The sequence below is a fragment of the Harpia harpyja genome, chromosome 12 (assembly GCF_026419915.1).
Source record: "Harpia harpyja isolate bHarHar1 chromosome 12, bHarHar1 primary haplotype, whole genome shotgun sequence".
NCBI classification, from domain to species: domain Eukaryota; kingdom Metazoa; phylum Chordata; class Aves; order Accipitriformes; family Accipitridae; genus Harpia; species Harpia harpyja.
In genome coordinates, this window is record NC_068951.1 from 45,580,249 (window position 1) to 45,599,737 (window position 19,489).

Genomic DNA, 19,489 nt, shown 5'->3' on the forward strand with positions numbered 1-19,489 from the left:
GATGCTGCCTTCCCTGTAACGCTCAAACTTCAAATTGGAGGCAGAGATTGCTATGTTTAGGTCCTGTTTAGATTCTATGTTTAGATTCAGGAAGTGTATTTGGCAGCAGAGAAATGGAATCTGATTTGCTTCTAATGCCTTTCAACTTTTCTTCTGTCTTAGAATACCAGCTAGCTGATTATAAGATGAATTGCAAACATAGGAAATAGAAAAGGACTGAGAAATAAAGGGAAGATGTCTGATATTTGGAGAAACAGTGAGCCAATGGAAGGAGTGAGAAAGGAATTCAAAATATGTAACCTAACAAGCTGATGCAGTTTTGGGGAAGCCAGCATCTTAGCTATAGAGAAAAGTGCTTTAAGTCTGTTAGAGAAAGAATTAAAAAGACATGAATGACTGAAGACAGTGTGAACCCCAGTAACTGGCTGTCATTGTAAGTTGACAAAAGAACAAGAAAACAGAGCTATGCCTGATAGATTTTTTTTTTTTATAGACTTTATGTAAATTAGACTTTCTTTGGGTTTTTGTGGTTCAGGTTCTGATGTTTAGAGATAAGCTGGAGAAATAATTCTTGATTATGAATGATAGATTTGGCTTTGTATCATTCTTTCCATTTTCCAAGTTAAAATTCCATGAGGAAAAGACCTGTTTCAATGGCTAGTCAAGCTACATCATTACTTGTGTTAAAATACACTGATATTTTGCAGAGTGGCTGAGTTATGATTATGAAAACAATTACTAGTATCATTTTTCCTCTACTAGATGATGGTTTCCATGTTGCAAAGCCAAATAAAAACTTAGTGGAGTTAGCACTAAGCTGTATGGCTAGTTAAGGTCTCTCACAAGAAAACCATTAATGTATCTGAGAGAACAGTTAAAGGTCAAAGCTGAGAGCAGAAAAGTCCTTTCCGATTTGATGGAGCTGTTCAGTTACTCAGGTGGTTAAAAGCCACAGTGTTCTGGTTGCTTGGGGTTTCTTTCTGCTTTTCACGATCTGTAAGTAGCGTTTGGCTCTTGGTATTCTCTTCCTTGGAGTTCTAATGTATGTTCTGTAGCATGTTCTAGAAATGAGCTTTTGAGTTACGAATGTAACATTTTTAATTCCAAAGACTGAGTTAGTAGTCTATCATTCTGGGTTTTTTTTACCCCCTACATAAAGATATAAATGGAAAAAAAGAGTTTAAGACTTGCTCTGAGTTGTCACTGTCTAAGGAACACCTTTGATTACATGCTTTTTAAAGGCAAATGAGTTCCAATACTTGAGCTGCAATCTAAGCAGGGCTATGACTTTTGAATAAGGATGTTTTGAGTATAGTGCTTTAATTCAGTTACTGGTTTGAATACCTACAGCTTAGAGCAGAAAATTATTTGATGTATTAAGTGATAATATTACATGGGATAAAAAGCGATTTCTTCTTCTGCAAATGCTGCCTGCAGTATTCATGAAGGAAATAGTGGCAGATAATGACATAAAGGTCGTTTTATTGAAAATAAGCTGCATAGAGTTTCGTAGAGATATCATACCTTTCACTTTCCTGAGGCTGTGGGTAAACACTTGACCATAGTATGAGTCACAGAGGCTAGGACAGAATGGTTTTATAGGTGTTCTTTCTTTACTAACTATATTTGTTAACCCAAAACATGCAGGTTTTCATCTTATTCATCATCTTTCCTCATCTTCTTGTATTAATGTAACAAAACTTACATACTAAACCAGAATTTCAGGTTGGTATAGTCTTATGCTTTTACACTTTCAGTTCTTCCCAACTGAGCTTAAAAAGAAGTAACGTGCTTATTCTCTAGTATGAATACAGACAAGGGGAGCAAAACTAAGACTGTTTAGCTGTTTTCAAGAGTATTTTACCATTTTCCATAGAGTATTTTATGAGTATGTAAACTCCAATATTTGTACTTGTTGGATAAAGTATACTTTTGTCACTATACATTGTAACTAGTAATCCCTCCTGCTTTCACACAACTTCAAATTTATCTGTTAAAAAAACCCAACACAGCAAAAGAAAAACCCACACAGGAAAGGGCTAGTTACAACTGAGAGTTCAGATATTAGGTACTTTTAAATTAGCTACAAGCTACTTTGTTTTGGACCTCATCTTTAGCATTTTTGCTAAATAGTGACCAAGGAATCTTAGAGCAATTAAATAGTGAAAACAACTTACTTAAAACAAACTAACTCTCATACCCAGATTACATCTTCTGCTTTACCAGCAAATGGTGAGCTTGTTGATTGTTTATTTTACATTAGGGATGATGTTTCTTTAGTCACCAAAAGAAAGACTCCTTCTTCCCAAGCTCCATGTTGCTTCTGTGAGTAGCTTCAGCAGGTACTTCCTCCACTGCCCTGTCCTATACTTAGGGCAAGCTAATAGGTGGATTGGCCCTAAACAGCTCCTTGGCAAATGACTATATACTCTGTAAATAATTACAGAACTAAAAGTTGGACATTTGCTAATGACAACTAGAGTAGCATTAGCAAAGCGTAAGGGTTATACCTGTTGAATATTTTAGTTAGACTGCTTCAGAGCTCCCTTTTTTTTAATTGCTCAAGAGTTTAGGGAAGCCAGAAATGCATGACAACTTTTTATTTTTGTATCAAGTGCAACATTGCAAGTAACAGATAAAACTCAGTTTACTAGTCCCATAGTATACAGAACTGAAAAATGCATTCTGCCATGCTGTAGGCACTGTGCGTAAGAACCTGGTCAAAACTTCAGTGCAATTGTGACTGGAAGAGCAAAGCAGTGCTATTACTGTTACATCTGTATGTATCCCAGTGTCATTAAAACATTTATGGTAAAGCAGAATGGCTACCACTCTAGTGTATGAGCAATCCCATGAATTAGATTTTACATCTAAAACAGCAAGCAAAGGAATCAATGCTAATCACCTTAATGAGGTGAGGTAACAAACCCAGTTTCAAGGAATATGTTGAGCCAATTGATCACAACAGAAAAAAATTTAAGCTGAAAATACCTGGTTTTATCTAGTAGGGAGAATTGGAAATTGGGCAGTTATAGGTGGCCCAAGGAATTCTGCTTCCTAGCTTTTGCTCATTCTTCATCTGTAGCACTGCAGCGGCCTTCAGCCAAGAAGTTTTTCATCAAGCTACTAGCAAGTGTAACTGACCACCATCTACACCTTTCTAGCTGTTAGTTCTGGAACAAGTCCTTGCATCACCACTGTTTGAGACAGGCATTTCTACTGAAGGTAGGTATCAAGTTTCTTCTTGATGTTGTCAAAGGAATCCACTCCCATATAGTCAGCTTGGCCCTGTTCCCACCGTTCCTTGCGTTCTTCTGAAGATACAGTTGGTAATGCTGGTGATGGTGCTGATATTGATATGTGGGACACTCCCTCTGTAATCTCTGCCTAAAAGGAAAGGCAGAGTAAAAATACAGAAATACTTTGCATAGCTGAAGTGAGCAACAGGCTATAGAATGGGATAATGAAGTAGATAGTCTCATGCACAGCAGCAAGCATTGCCAGTGGGCAGGGATTGTGCAGCTTTCCTAGCAAAGTAACAAAGCAGAGTTACAGAAGTTAGTTAGCAGGGAGAAAAGGAAAAAAAAAAAAGGTAAAGTTTAAGTTCTTCATACCTCTCTACAGAAGCCACAAGAGAAAGCCAGAGTATAGACCAAGCCCGATAGCTGCAAATAGTTTGTTAGAAAGATGTAAGATTAACAAGAGAAAGCACATCTTAAGAGATCAGTAACTTTGGTCTTAGAAAGGTTGAGAACTTAAACTGGCCCATGCACTAAGCTAAGACTATGAAGTCTGCAGTTAGATGCAAGCTACTGAACTCTGTGAATGAGAACTAAAGTCAGAAGTATTACTTTGGCTTTGATAGGTATTGGGATTCATAACTGCCAGTCTACGTAAGCATGCATTCTCTACTTATCCTAGGCTTACCTAGATTTGTTTCACCATGCAAGATCTGTATGTACATATTGCATGCTGAACTGGGGTTCTTCTGCTTGAGAACCTTATTAGCTGCAACACATTAAGAGTTGGGGCCCTTCCCTGTATATATTAAAGAAGTTGCTACAGTGTAATTTCTGGTGCATCATTAGCTACTTACATAGTTTGGTTTAGGCAAGCAGACAGCTACCTTCAAGACCACTATAGCATGCTTCCCTTCTGTGGTATTATTTATTCCAAGCTTAAAAGAACAAAACCAAAAAACCTTGCATCCCACAAACTAAACCACATCCATGCTTTGAGTTGGACAGAGGGAAAGGAAATCAGTGGAATTGTAAAGAACCTGTCATCCATACTTAGGTAGTTTGTACAAGAATATTAAAGCACATACCATGTTTACACCTGTAGTAATTTCTTTAACAATTCCATGCTGTTCTAGTAATGGTAAAACATTAGCTGTATAGGTATCCCACCACATTTTGAGGAATTCTGGGTGAACTATTTTAGGGTCGTCCATGTTGCCTTTTATGCTTTTTGTTCTGGAGTCATATGTATAGTTCCATGGCTTTGTGCTTCCCAGAAAATGCACCACTTTAGTATTTGCACCAAACCTGTTGGACAGAAAAAGTTAGAACCCACAGTTTGTGCAGGTGTCTAGAAAACAAGAGTTTTGACTGGCAGGCATAATTTTTTTTTTTAACCTGCAGTTTCTGTAGGTGTCCAGAAAACAGAAATATGAATATATTTAGGAGGCTAAACACTAAATGATCAAACTGCCATTGCCTACTGGGACTGAAAGCATCGCTTATACAACAGAAAAAATGCAAACTGAATTCTACATTACACTAGTCAGAATACAGCCAAAACCTAATGGTCTGGGCTATTTAAGTACTTACAGCCAACTCAAGTCTTTAGGTAGAGTGATGTCCATAGCTCAGGAGAGAGCAGTCTCAAGCAGCCGTTGCAATCGGAACTGGTTTTAAAAGTGAAAAAGATTCTACTCCAAAGTCAGTGATCCAGATAGTTAGGCATTACAAGCATTATGTAGAGAAGGGTCAGTGTTAGAGTTACCCTTTCAGTTTACAGCCCTATAGAAAAGGATCATTGGAAGGCCTGCTGCAGGAAGACTGTGTCCCTGCAAAATAACAGCTTTGTATAGCCTAGGCAATTTCAGAGGACTTCTGATCTTGGTGCAGCAGGGTCTTGCTAGACAACCAACCATTCTTTTCTAAATAACCTCAGTTTACCCATGGGTGGGGTTTTGTGGTGGTGGTGGGTTTTTTTGTTTCTTTTAAAAACTATTTTAACCCCATTTTCAGTATGGGCTTCTAGCTTTGTCCCAAATGCTACCAGTGTGTTCTTTTGCATTAAGAGTGTAGATGAGATGCACCCCTTTTGATGTAAAGAACACTAAAAGAGACAGCATTCATTCTATTCTTTTATGGTTCTAGAACTAGAGTTCAGCTTGAGTCAATTTTGTGAACAAGCAATACCAGTCTCTCTAGTAACAGGGACTGCCTCACCTAGTTAAGTTTGTATCACATTAGGATTTCTTCTCAACATAATATGATTAAAATGGATAATAATGCCAAACCAGTTTCTCTAATAATTTGTTAAGCACACCCTGGCCATTTTGACCAGGACTCAGATGTTTAAGTTTTACATATGGAGACAATGCAGGTATGTTTCAAAAACTTTAGAATATTCAAAACAAGGCAGTGTGCATTTGGGGGGGGGGGGGGGTGTTGTACTACTGTAAGACCCTTGACTGTATTTCAGTATTCACGATCAATGTTTCGAACACATCCGATCTTACTGCAGAATGAAAACAAACTTATGCATGTGTGAAACAAGGTCAAGTATTTGTGCTAATTGCAAGAAAAAAAAAAATGTATCCTTAAGAGGTCAGTTCCTGGGCTTTAACTTTAAACTCCGTATGTCAAGATTTGGCATAAGAGGACTACCTTAGTTTTATTAGCTGTCACAGCACTACTTACCAGCCTGAGTTTTCTTCATCTCAGGCTGCTGCTGTTCTGAGGAAACTTATAATTGTTTAAAAATCAAGGCTATTTAAGCTAGAGAATGCCTAAGAAGTGTTATGTTACACCTGCTGCAAGTGGAGAAGTGTATTCTTAGTATTCTGTCCGCTTAAGACCTGTACAACAGTTGACAGATGCCAAGCTTCTACAATGTTTTCAGTATCTGTTTTCTAGATCTGCAATACTTTCTTTTGAAATTTAAGCTCAACTGTTAGGAAGCTTTATGTCCACACTGGCCTCAGCAACTAATCTGTCTTTCCCCATTTCCCAGAAAAGTCCTTCATCAATGTTTTGAGGTTAGAGAGCGTTTGTCATGAATTGGCATTTTCCTTTGGAAAAAGGATTACTGAGACTGCTGTGAAATCTAGTCTCGCTGTACAAAGCTGCAAAAAACTTAGCTATTGATGTCAGTAGGTTTAAATTTCACTTTATTCCAACTGCTGATTATTAGGAGTGTAGCTGCTAATCTAACCAAGCGAAATTGTTCCACCTATTGAGCTGGGCATTCTACTTAAAAGGCCTGCACTTCCAGCATTCTACTTTTGAAGGTCTGCTGAATTCAGTTCGGCAATTGATTCAATCAGTTAAGTGGAATTTTTGTCGGGAGCCCCCAGACGCAATTAGTCTTTTGTGGCAACAAGGTGATTAGTAAATCTAAGGTCATGTGTCTAACAACCAGCCAGCCATGGAAAGAGGACATACTTTACAATAGATGCTAGCTTATCAAATGCTATCTAACTACTTAGTCATTCTTAGGCTTGCATATATTTCTTTAAATAAGCGTTCCGCTTTTAGCATGACAGGATTTCAAATGGTATTCTGATCACAAGACAACATAGTTTGATCTTGAGCCAGCAACAGTCCTGCTTATGCTAGCTGCTGCTTTAGACACTAGTAACCTGATGTCATTCAGAGATCAGATTTTTTTTTTATGCAATTGGTACTTTCCCTCCCCTGCCACCAGCTTTTGCCACTCTTAATGAAGAAGAGTTTCTGTGTAACATTTCAGCTTCCCCCGCTTCCTCCTCCGTTTATTGTAACACTTTGAGTGACCCTGCCACTGACATATGGTTTACTCACATGCCAAATCTAATACTGCTAGCTAGGGAGGATACAGTTGTTTTCCTTACACAGGAAACACGCAATGGTATGGTGGTAGGCTGTAGTCTTTGTTCCATCTTGGTATTACTTAAGGAACTGTCTGAGATCTAGAAAGACCGTTGGGAGAGAATTCTAGCTTTATACAAGCCTTTGTTCACCATGTTTACTTGAATGGTACAGGTTGATTAGATGAACTTTAACTACTGTTTGTTAAATAACCTAAGTAATTTGAGTGAGGAAAGGGCAAGTTATCTAGGTGGGAACAATACCACCAGTGACATGCTGGAGTTCAGCTCAAGCCCATTCAAGAGCTGATTCAAGAACTACTGCCTTTGGTTAGAGCTGTAATAGACAGTATCCCATACTGGAGAAGTGGTTCTCCCTTTTGCAAGTGATCTGTCAAATGTGCTTACTCTAAATCAGCTTCAGTGTTGCCACCAGGGATGAGTGGTTTAAGCTACAGATACAGCTTTCTGCATTTATCATGAGATGATTCATTTAACTAGTATTAAATCAACTTTTTTTTTTTAAGAGAAGAAACTATTATACTTTCTTTTAGGTCTCCCTTTAGAAAAACTGTGTAAGTTCACATTCTGCCTGTTCATTCTGTTACAAGAAATTAGTTTACATAAGCTCTGAAAGTCATCTTAGAATTTTGAACTTACGCTTTAAATGCTGGAAGGTAGGAATATACAGAAGTGCTGCTCAAATTATAAATAAATGGTAGATGTTTGCTCATGTCTGTTGTTGCCCAGCTGCTGAAGAAGGTGTTTAATAACCCCTGATCTGCACCTGAAAGAGAAAGCATTAATAGGCTACAAGCATCAGGTAGCTGTTTTAGGATCTTTTTCAATCACTTCACTAATTAAGAGCTGGTAATGCAGTTGTCATGTCCAGCAGGAGTTTGGCACAGAGCACTAGAGTTCTATTTGCGAACAACCCTTTGAAAATCCAAAAGTGCACAGAATGAAAGAGATGATATGTGTGGGGTTACTTTTGCTAAAACATAGCAAGCTGCTCTCAAACCCTGCCATTCATTTTCTTTTACAGCCTAAATTCAAGCTGTATAAGGCAGCAAAAAACAGGACTTGACAATTAAGCACTGTTCAGCTTCAGGAAAGCTGTAGCTTGGAAGATCAAGTGCCAACTATTAGTTTTATTACTTATGCTTACAGATGCATGACCAAAATCTGAACAAGAGTTAGGGTATCAATAGTCTGTTAGACCTGCAGTCCTGGATGCATCTACCTACACTGTGATCTGATAAGGAAAGCACATTCAGTCTTGGTGACAACTCTAGTAAAACTTCATCAAATCCCTTAACAGGCAGTAGGCATTCCTAGTTCTGTACTAAAAAGCTGCTGACTAAGCCCTAAGTGAGGATAACAATCTAAGTTATGGCCAGACCTATTGTGTTGGGAGGGATCACCTCTTAAGTTTGCAAGTAGAGGTTGTAATGAGGTCACATGAGTCTGAAGTTGTTTGGTATGTCAGTAGTAGAATAGCTAAAAAAAAAAACCAACCCTCTGGCCCAAAGCAGACTAGTTTATAAGCAGCTACTGAGAAGTAAAAACTACTTATTTATATCCATTCATTCTTTATTGCAGTGAGTACACTTAGTCTTTAAGCGCTAATAGTTCCTCTTATGAAGGAGATTGAAGGGAGTCCCTTAACTTTGCCGTCTTCCCTTTACCTGTAACTGCATTCACAAGTAGCATTGCTAAAGAGTAGGTAAATGGATAGCTCAGAAGAGAGACAATGTTTTATTTTAGTCTTTAATTTTCTAAAGCATTCAGTCTCTGCTGACTCAGGAAAGGTCTTTTTATTGGCCTATGATTAGATTTAGGGCAGTACTAAGGTTTACACCCTCACTGCTGTTTAAGCAGAATATGCTTTTTGCAACTGCATTATCTAGACACTGAGCATAAACTTAGATGTACAGACGATACACTGACAAATACCAATTCTAAGTATCCTGTTACAGCATACATACAGATTGCAGAGTGAGGAATTGCCTAGAGACTCAAGTCCAGTAATTTCAAACCTCTGACTTGCCTCTCAACCCATAAAGGAAGGAAAGCACTTTTTAAGAAGTTGTGCCCATCAACTGTTCAAGAGAACAGAGTCAAAGAAACCAGACAAGTCCCCTGGTCTTTACTCGGCTATGTTTTCATTTTAACCTCTAACTTAACGTTGTGTTAAGAATTTGTATGTTCATCTAAAAGAGAAGGAAGTCTGGGATGCCCTCTCAGAACAGACAGCTCATCACTGAAGGGGAAGCAACAGTGTATTTAACTTATTCTACAGGACACTCACTCAGATTGTTTCACATACTTGGCTTTTTTTCAGATTGCATGCATTTGTGCCAAAGCAGCCACTGAAAGTGGCATTTAGCTGTCCTAGTTCAGACTTCAACAGTAGTCTTGTATAAACTGGACCTTAGACATAAGGTGAAAGAATCAGGCAGTATTTACATTAGCAACATATCTACAGCTACAGTCGTGCTGCATTATATCTTTATATGTAAAAGCAAAGATTTTAGATCCCAGGCTAAAGAGCCAGAGGATTGTTGAAGCAATAGCAACGTTCTTAAGGTATCAGTACTACCAGGTTTGGGGTTTTTTTTTTAAACCAAACTTTTTTTTTTCCCCCTCCACTACTTTTAGTTGGTATCTAGAATTATTGCATGACATATTCCTCATTATCTAGAAAGGTGAAGTTCAAACAGACAAAGTAGTTGTCTACATAAGTAGCCATCACTCTACCATTTCTGGACAATAGCATTACATAGGAGGCATCTGTCTGTTGTTACAAGCATGAAATACTCCGCAAAGTCTTGCATTGCCTAGTTACTACTACTGCAGATGGGGTGCTTAGAGCTTGACTTCAATTATGCACAGCTTGGTAGCTTGTTGAGTTTGCATCCCTGTGTCCTATTAAGGGGCAGTGACCCTTCACAGGTGTTTCTCTTATAACATTTCCTATGAACTTTTATTACTGTCTAGATCAATTTAAGTTTAAATCCCCTTTCTCTCCACTGGGTTCATGAGCTCAGCAGCAGCTTACGCAGGTAGTGTAAGTCTCCATGGTCTCATTACTCAGATCAGTGCTACCATTTGATAAAAACTGAATAAATTTTAAACCATTAACACACCATTTTTGCTGTTAAGAGCTGCAACAATTGCTTCATATTTAGGACGCTGAGGAAGTCAGAAAGTATATTGTGGAAGCAGTTCTATTCTTTTAAAGGACAGGGGCCTTAGACCTAGAACATGGGGTCTGCTAGCAGTTGAGCACAAAGCTCAGAGGAGACAATCGGCAAGTCTCAGATGTTCCTGGAGCTACTCAACAGTCAGTTTGCACAAAGACGTGGGTTTGTTTGGGGTTTTTTTGTTTTGTTTTTGGGTGTTTGTTGGGGTTTTTTTAATGCAACAATTCAGTACAGTGCTACAGCTTTTGCCATAGCTGGTGATCAATTTACAACCAATATTTGAGAGCACTCCCAGAGCTACCAACTGCTACCTTGTCAGTAGCGAGGTACAGACAGACCCTTGATTACATTGCAGTACTCATTTTCACTGGAGTTTATTCATATGGTAGCATTAAGCATCCAACTGCAACTAATGTTCTTTAGGAGGCCACACACAGGAGTCCACACAGTAACAGGGATTATTCTGCAGACTAGGAGTAACATCTAGAATTTTTACTTTTTACAAAGTACTGAAAGGTAAGTCAACAGGCTGGCTAATTGCCTTCTATTAAGACTTCCATTTTATGGTCTTACTTACGTAGTTTTCTGTAGCTTTTTCAGTTAGACTTTGGTTTTGTACCACAGTAGTTACATAACAAAATTTAGTGACAGGAGACAGCGATAGTCATTCAGAAGCCTTTAACTATAGCAGTCTTCAAGCAACATGTGCATTTACTCCAATAGTAATAGATTTAGGAGACTTACAGGACGGCAGAACTTCGCTTCTCAAGCTTAAATCTGGCACAGTGGCCAATCCCAAGTGACCTATAGTGGGAAGCAGCCAAGGCTACATGCACTTGATATTGGGAAAGAGACAGTCACCACCCTATAATGACAGGAAGCTATCACAAAGCATATGGAGAGACAGTTGCATCTTTAAATGTTTGTTTCTCTGAATCTGCACTCAAGTTCATCAGTACTGTTTTTTCCACAGCAACTTGGGTTGGCATAGAACATTCAAGCCTCGAGCGTTAGGAGTGCATGAAGCATAGTACTGCAGTTTCATTTGCTAATGCATGCACTGTGCTTGCTGCATCTTAAGATTTCTTGTTACATGATTTTTACATTGCTAATGCTTACAGCTGCTAGTTTGGAGGCCAAACTCTTAGGTTTTTCTTTTCATGAAGTCTGAAAAAAGTTTTACTACTTATTGTAATGATAGCCTCTGTTGTGAGAAGGTTCTAATTTTTGTGTAGTTACACTGAGTTCAGAATTCTGTCGCACAGAGTCCCCATGACACATAAGTAGTTACTGCGCCATCCCAACCACTATTACTATTTTGGTCTAACTTATATTGAAATACAAATTAATACATACCATCAAAGCTGCCTTTTTCTGTGGCAAACTGTAACAGCTGATTGTATGTTTCAATGGAAGGTCGGTAAACAAAAACTCCAGAATTAAAACAGTCAGGCCAGCCTGGGTCTGGTGCTGCAGACAGCTCTTCTCTCTCAAAAAGCTCGTCGATATTTGACAAAACCTAGTTGTAAAGGGGGTAAAAAAATTGTTTTCTGGTTTTTAGGTTAGGAATTGGGGTACCATGTTGTAACAGATTTTGACATCCACCTTAAGACATGAAAGAAAGTTCTCCTATCAGTGCTCTTGTCTTATGGAAGACAATACTTTATGGAGATAGTCCCCACAGACTACGTTACAATTGATTCAGATAAAAAGAGGCACATACATTTTTAGAGTTGCTAGTCCAAACAGTAAAAAGGCCTCTATTACCCTTCCTCTTAAAAAAACAAACAAAAGAAACACACCAAAACCACACAAACAACCCACAACACCAACCCCTCTTCCTCCCCCCCCAAAAAAAACCAAACCAAGAACAACCCACAGAAAAAAAATCCAACCACCCCCATACCATGTCATTAAGAAGTACCATGGGACATAACCACTTACCATTGTGTCTGCATCCATGAAAACGCATTTTGAAAACTGTGTCAGTTCCCAGCAGTGAAGCTTTGTTAGTGTGACACCCAGCTCAGGTCTTTTCATTAACGCCAAGTGTGCTGAATCCCCACTATCCAAGACGTTTACCAATATGACTTCATCAAAGACTTTTTCCAGCACTCTCCTGGAGAAAGATTCAATTGCCGAGATTTAGTTCTATTGTTATTCCAGCACCAGACCGCTGACAGATTCCATAAAGGGAAATGGAATAACAGCAAACCTGGCAGTATTTCTTATGCCATCAGTAAGAGTTGACTGCATGTGTTGGAATGCACAAGCACACCTGTCTGCCTCAAGGTTTCTAGTTTGTAATGGGCATCATTTTGTGGAACAAAGAAGTTTGCTTGGGTTTTTCTTCCACAAACAGGGCTTTAGTTGGCATTGCTACCAAGTCCAGTAGGTCATGGTTACGTAGTACAACCCTTCCACACAGCTTTTTTTCCAGCCAGACTCTGATTTTTGGCAAGTTAAGTCTACTTTGAGCAGGCAATTAAGAAATGGGAAGCTGTTAGAGTAGCTTGAGCAGGACAGTAGCTGAATCCTAAACAGCTGAAACAGAAGTTTATGCAATAGTTATGACAACACTGTTCTGGATTTGTGACTGTTGAAGCCATCTGACTAGACCCACTTGCTAAAACTTCCTTTATCCCATTAATTTTTAAAGACTCGCTTAATCATAGCTGTGGGTACAGCAGTGTTTTGACCCAGAATCATGTTCACCTAAGGGTGAGAGACTTTCAGACAGTGTAGTGAAATTTTGTGGCAGATATCCAACCTTTGCTTTACCATCAGTAAAGCACTACCATTAGTTCAAGAGAGGTTAAGGAGTTCATGCTGCTTAGAATATGAAGCATCCGTGAAGCCTCACTATTCTACAGTGTATCTTGAATGCTCACCAGTTATCAGTACAATTTGAGCCATAGAGTTTGTAAATGAGTTTTAGAACTCTGCCTTGCAAGGTTGTCTTTATATTGACAGTTTGGTATGGACAGTTGCCTCTGAACTTAACGCATACCTTGTTAGTGGATACAGAGTGAGAAATGCAAGCTCCAGTTACACCACTAGGTAGGCAGGTATCACTGGTCTAAGGGTATAGTACTAGCTGACTTACACTAGCACATAAGCACATTTATGATTCATCTTAAAAGAGCACACTGACCTAATAGGCTAGAATGGATGTTCCTATATGTAACATCTTTATGGTGATAAGGCCATTTAGCTGCCAAGAGACTCCAAGGAAAGTCACTCTATTATTGAGCCACTTCTCTACTGCCTCTATAAATTGAGACATCTTTTCAGAAGAACTTCCCCATGTAAAGAATCTTGACCTATCATCTATAGTTCATGTAGCTATTAAGTTACTTGTTTTTTTACCCTCCTCTTACATGCGGAAAGAGCACCCAGTCCACTCCATACTGAGACTATTCTAGAGAGGCTGTAGGAAGCAGTTGCCTGTTAATTTCATTTGTTGTACTGCAGTGGCCTCATTAGATGCCTCTGCTGATTTGACATACTTGGTGCTACTTTAGTTCTGCTCATTTTCTTCTCTCATGATGAAATTTGATTTGAAGTGTCTGCTAGATTTCAAGAGAGCTTCTCTTACATTATCTCAATTGGGAATGCTTCTGCAAGACAAATAAATACCAATCCCCTACTCCCACCTCCACATGCATACACACAGCACTAATGAACACACAGGCAATATCATATTGTTGGACAGTTCTAAGCAGGACTATGAAAGAGCAAAGATCCAGTTGAAATATCAGTATCAAGTCACAGTTTAGTGCTCTAACTACAGAGTATTTGTTAACTCATCATATGGAAGAAAGGGAAAAAAAAAAAAACACCAAACCAGTTTCACGTTTGAAGAACTTACAGAATTCCAGACAGTATAAGTTGAATTCTGCTAAGCTTAGCTGTTAAGCTTCCAGAGTTTTGGAAGGTTACTATTAAGGAATTTAACTTCCGTTTTTCAACCTTCACATCAGCAGGAACTGTGGCAGTTTGAAGTACATAAGTGACCTTACCTCATAAGATCTGAGACCTGAGGAGTTATGAGTGCAGTCAGCTTCCTTGTTGTTCTGTACTGTTGCAAGGATGAACCAAGTACCAGTGCTCCTTTCACATAGGAGTCATTTGTGGCTAGAGTCACAAAAGACTGGTCTGGAAGAAATGAACTTGGTCAAGTTAGCATGATCCACTACTTTATTCTGAGACAGATATACTAGAAACCTAGTATCGTTAGATAATCATGCTGTGAGACCTCCAAGATGTGCCCTTTAACTCTGCATATTGGGCCTACCTACATGGCTGAATGAAGCAGATTATACTTGCATAGCTATACTTGCTATTTATTAGTAACTTGACACAGGGCAAAATGCAGTAAAAAGAAACACAACAAAATCAAGACTGTTGCAAGAGAAAACCAGTTCCAGTTAAGGTTAAATAAGTCATGCCAGATGTTAAGAGATAATCCAAAAGGTCTAAAGAGCCTTATTTTGGCCATTAATATACTATTTTAAAGCTAGAAGTATTGGGATTCAGTGGGCTTACATTTGGCCTAAAGTTGGTAGAGTTTTGCAGTTACTCTAGGTTCAGCTCTCAACCCTGAAGCTAGGGCAGTATAAAACTTACATTTCATTTTCAAATGAAAGTAAGCATTGAATTAGATCTTGGACAACAGTATTAAGTTTTGCTAGCTCAGGATTTTGCAGATGAGTTGTTCTGCAACCCATGGTTGGAGCTCTATCAGAAGAATGCAAGATAATATGAGAAGTAATATGAGAAGCAGTTTAAGACTTGAAGCAACAGTTTTTGCTCTTCAAGCAAAAAGAGGTAAGGTTGGATTGTTATTACAATCTTCTGCTCCAGCTGTATCTTAAAAATAGATTAAGATGGATCACTTCACTGTACACTGCTTATCGAGGCCATGTAATACAAGCTTTGCATTCTTTCAATTGTCATGTTGTTTTAAACTGCCAGGGTAGGACTGAAAAAAGCAAACAAGTAACTTTAACCTTCTTCAGTTCACTGTTAACTATCATCGCGTAGTACTCCTTTCCAAGATACAGTGCTTTCTTTATAAAGAAGTGTGCTCTTTTATACAAACCATTTTTGATATCATCAACAAAATAGTTTCTTCCTAAGAATTTCAAGAGTAGATTTTCACGTTCAAATTTATTTTAGCAACTATGATTTCTTTTCTTTACACAAGTTAACTAGGTTAGATGAGTATTGAGAGTGAGTGTTCTGGACACTTAAAGGCTTACCACCAAGTGTAGTCATAAGATTAAAATACTGACTGCTCTACTTTCAGAGAGATTGTTGTTTGGTCTAACTCCTCAGCCCATGAGACAATCATCATCAATATCTTTTTAACTTAATACCATCTTAACAGTTGATGACAAAGTCATGTACCGTAATTGTCTATAAGCTCTGCAAACCTGGTTTGCAAGCTGTACAGACCAGCTACAAAACCTTCTATTTTGCTTAGCAGCAAAACCAACTAGTCCCAAGGGATTTACATTATAGTGGTCAATTACAAAGTTCAAAAAAGCTTCTACAATGCCAGGAATAAAGTTGGGTTTTTTTTCAGTTCACTTTAGCTACCAATTTGTAATAGTTCATATAATTCAGCAAATCTACAGGACAATTTTCTGTTTCTTTGAAGCTTTACAATTGGCAAGTGTGTAACATTTTAAGTGGTAAGAACAGCCTCCTAATAGGGCAGCTTTTTTCATTACTTAATTTGCATGTTACTCCTCAACTACTCAATACAGGAGTCCACCACTCTTATGCTGACAGACAGCTCACTAAAAATCAAGTGTAGACAAACTGGGATTGTCCCCAACATTCATCTGAATGTTGTGGGGGTTTTTTTCCAGCAGTATAAGACGTAATTCTTGAAGTGACCTTGCCATTGAAAGACTAGTCTTTTTCATTGACTTGTTAGCAGGTATACTCCTACCATGTCTCCTCATCTTAATGAAACTGATTATTCACACACAAAGGTCTTGGAGAAATAGAGTCAATTAAATGATGGAGCAAAGGCTAAGGCGGCCCCTATTACATCCCAACTGCAGTAGGAAACTTTATGACTGCTTGATAGGTGGAGGACATGGGCAACTTGCAGAGAGAGCATCCAAGTCAGTACAGCTTTCTAAAGTTTTGCATAAACTACGTTCTATTTCATACCTTCTCTAAAGTACACTCACAAGTACGTTCAGACACGTTATGCATGAGTCCATACTACAGTTTGGGCAAGACTAGCTGCTGCTTAATATGGAAGTTACATCTGCAAGAGACCAGTCCATTTTACCTAAACCACCAGTATTTCAGTTGTGTGGGTCTCCTTTCCCATCCTTTCCCCCTTCTCCATTCTCTGTAAACATTTCCTCCACAGTAGGTTACGTTCACACAACAGTCACTGTTATGCCTGAAACATACTGAACTATTAGTAATAGTGTGGCCGCAAAAACACAGAGAATGCGAGACAGTTGCACGTCTTCATAATTGATTTATCCAGGCAAAACCAAGCTCCTTCAGAGACATCTTTGGCTGCCCAGTTCATAGGCTATAGTATCTGTATGCAAGTCTTTGCACTAGCCCTTACACAGCCAGCCAAGAGCATCCTGGAAGTCTGAGCTAGGAGCAATTTTTCACCTGACAGCATGCAGGAGGGGGCTAGAGTGCTCGCCCCAGATATTTTAAAACGTCCTCTGGAAGCATTTTCATAGGCATAGCCAGAGTTCACAGGTGTCTGCCAGTTCCCCTGTTCTCCAAGTTAGGTACATCCGATTTTTTGGGGGGGTACAGGAGTCCTAAAGAGGCAGCAGCATCTAATCAAGACATGCATCGTTTTGGGGGGGGTACAGGAGTCCTAAAGAGGCAGCAGCATCTAATCAAGACGTGCATCGGGAGGCAGAGCACCAGACTTCCTGCAACCTTCCAGATCTGAAAGTGAAACCGACTCCGCTGACAGCTTCAGGTAAGGTAAGAATCGGGGGGGGTGAGAACCCGGAAGAAAAGAGCCAGGCACGCTCGGAGAGGTGGTAAGGAACTGCCCGTTGTAAAGCATCAAAACGCACAGGAGTTACAGGCTCTCCGTAGCGTTCCAGGAGAGGGCTAGTTTTTCTCCCGCGATCCGCTGCGGCCCTACAGGGGCCCCCGCGGACCCCCCTGCCCTCCGCCGCGCTGGCCACATCCCTCCCGTTAGGGGGCACGGCCCCGGGCCAGGCACAGGGCAGGCGGCCGCGCAGCACGGCTGAACGGCCAGGGTCCTCTCGCCCGGCCGAACGCCTCCGAGCCTCGCCGAGCCTCTCCCCCCTCTCCCGCCCCGGGCAGCCCCAGCCCCAGCCCCCACCGGCCGCGGCGGCGGCCCGCCCCCCGGCGCGCGCGGCTGGCAGGGACCGCCGCCTAAAAATAGGTGCGGCCGCGGCCCGCCCCGCGCCGCTCCCAGAACGCGCCCGGCGGCTCCGCCGGCGCGGCCCGCGCCGCCCGCAGCCCTGGCGAGCCGCGACGCGCGCGCTGGGCCCCCGCGGGGAGGTGCGGCCGCGCGCACTGACCTGCCATGGTGCCAGCTCCGCGGAACGGCTGAAGCAGAGGCGGCGGCCGCGCTCCGGGGGCTGCGCGAAGGCCGCCCCTTATATAGGGGCGGGGCTACGCGGCGCACGTCTTTGGCCGGGGGCGGAGGCCCCGCCCTGAGGAATCCCCGCGTCGCCGCGGGGCGGGGTCTCCGCCATGGTCCCCGGCGGCGGTGGCACGTCATCCCTCCTTCGGCCATGGGTGGGCCCGCGCAGGGGGCGCGGGGCTGGGCGTTGGCGGCCGCCGGGCCGGGCCGGGCCGGGGCGCGGAGGCGGGGGCCGGGGACGAGACCGCGCCGTGAGGGCCTCCTACCCCCGCCGGCGCCGCCTTGGCCACGCCGAGCCTGGGGATGCTCCACCGCGCGGAGGGAGGGTAGGAGCCCTCGTCGGGACGCCGTGGCTCCGGCTGGCAGCGCCGGTGGCACAGGAGACCGCATTGCTCCTGTGGCCGCCGAGCCCCGCAGGAAGGAGGAGTGAAACCGCGCCTGGCCCAAAGCAGCTGCGGGGAGCGCCTTTACAGTACGCGCACGTGCCAGACAGCCCCGGTCCCGCGGCCACTTTAGGGTTGCGTGGCCGCCAGTGAGCTGTCCGCGATGCTGCCGCAAAATGGCAGCTGAGGACGGCGTTCCCACGAGGCGCGCCTTTGGCCGGATGCAGGCAGCTGCACGTGCGGTTGGGATCGCTGTCGGGCTTTGAAACGCGGCTGTTGGCGCATGCGGCGTCACAGGCAGCTTGGTGGTGGTCACCACAGGGGGCTGCGGGGGTGGCAGGAGGGGCCCTAGAAGAGGTGTGAGGCAAGTGCCATCGTTTGAAGGCTTACGCCGTCATGCCTCCGTCAAGATAGCGTAACTAGTACTGTTGGCCACGCTTGGCACTTCCGGGGAGTGTGTGTTAGCCGGTGAGATGAGGAGATATGCCCATATTTAGGTATTTTCTTTAAGGCTTGATTTCAGTCCTTGAAAAAATTTAAGCTGTACCTTTTCAGGAATATAGTAAGGGTGCTGATAAGTTTCTTGTGCTCTTCTCTATCACCCTTGCAAGCATTATGAGTACTAAGACTCTAGTACTGGTCCTTTGTTACGCACATGACTCTCTACCTACTAGTCAAAACTAAGCAATTAAAGATGATGACAAATAGTGAAGGGTGTAGATATACAAGATACCCTAACCGAAGAGATGAGTTGGTCCAAAGAATCACAGAATCGCAGGCTGGTTGAGGCTGGAAGCGATCTCTGGAGGTCATCGGGTACAACCCCCCCTGTTCAAGCAGGGTCACCCAGAGCTGGTTGCCCAGGACCATGTCCAGGTGGCTTTTGAATACCTCCAAGGATGGAGACTCCACCACCTCCCCAGGCAGCCTGTGCCAGGGCTCGGTCCCCCTCACAGTGAAAAAGTGTTTCCTGATGTTCAGAGGGAACCTCCTGTGTGCCAGTGTGTGCCCATCGCCTCTGGTCCTGTCGCTGGGCTCCACTGGGAAGAGCCTGGCTCTGTGCTCTTTGCACCCTCCTGGCAGGTGTTTATATCCATTGACGAGATCCCCCTGAGCCTTTTCTTCCCCAGGCTGAACAGCCCCAGCTCTCTCAGCCTCTCCTCGTAGGAGAGAGGCTTTCTTGTCCCTTCATCAT

The 19,489-nt window shown here is 41.9% G+C and overlaps 1 protein-coding gene across 5 annotated transcripts; it reads right to left on the reverse strand.

The window, feature by feature from the left end:
- Positions 1–2,585: 2,585 nt before the first annotated feature.
- On the reverse strand, positions 2,586–18,065 carry GYG1 (glycogenin 1). 5 transcript variants are annotated; one of them, XM_052805116.1, is made up of 8 exons: positions 17,847–17,960; positions 14,310–14,445; positions 12,232–12,406; positions 11,644–11,806; positions 7,742–7,868; positions 4,328–4,547; positions 3,615–3,665; positions 2,586–3,387 (listed from the first exon to the last, which is right to left on the reverse strand). In XM_052805116.1, the coding sequence occupies exons 1-8, from the start codon at positions 17,851–17,853 to the stop codon at positions 3,217–3,219; spliced, it is 1,050 nt and encodes a 349-aa protein (XP_052661076.1). In that variant the 5' UTR covers positions 17,854–17,960; the 3' UTR covers positions 2,586–3,216. The 5 variants fall into 5 exon arrangements, with proteins under 5 accessions (XP_052661076.1, XP_052661078.1, XP_052661074.1 ...); XM_052805118.1 differs by lacking the exon at positions 17,847–17,960 and adding an exon at positions 16,601–16,682; XM_052805114.1 differs by lacking the exon at positions 14,310–14,445 and having other exon boundaries at positions 17,847–18,065.
- Between the last annotated feature and the right edge of the window lie 1,424 nt (positions 18,066–19,489).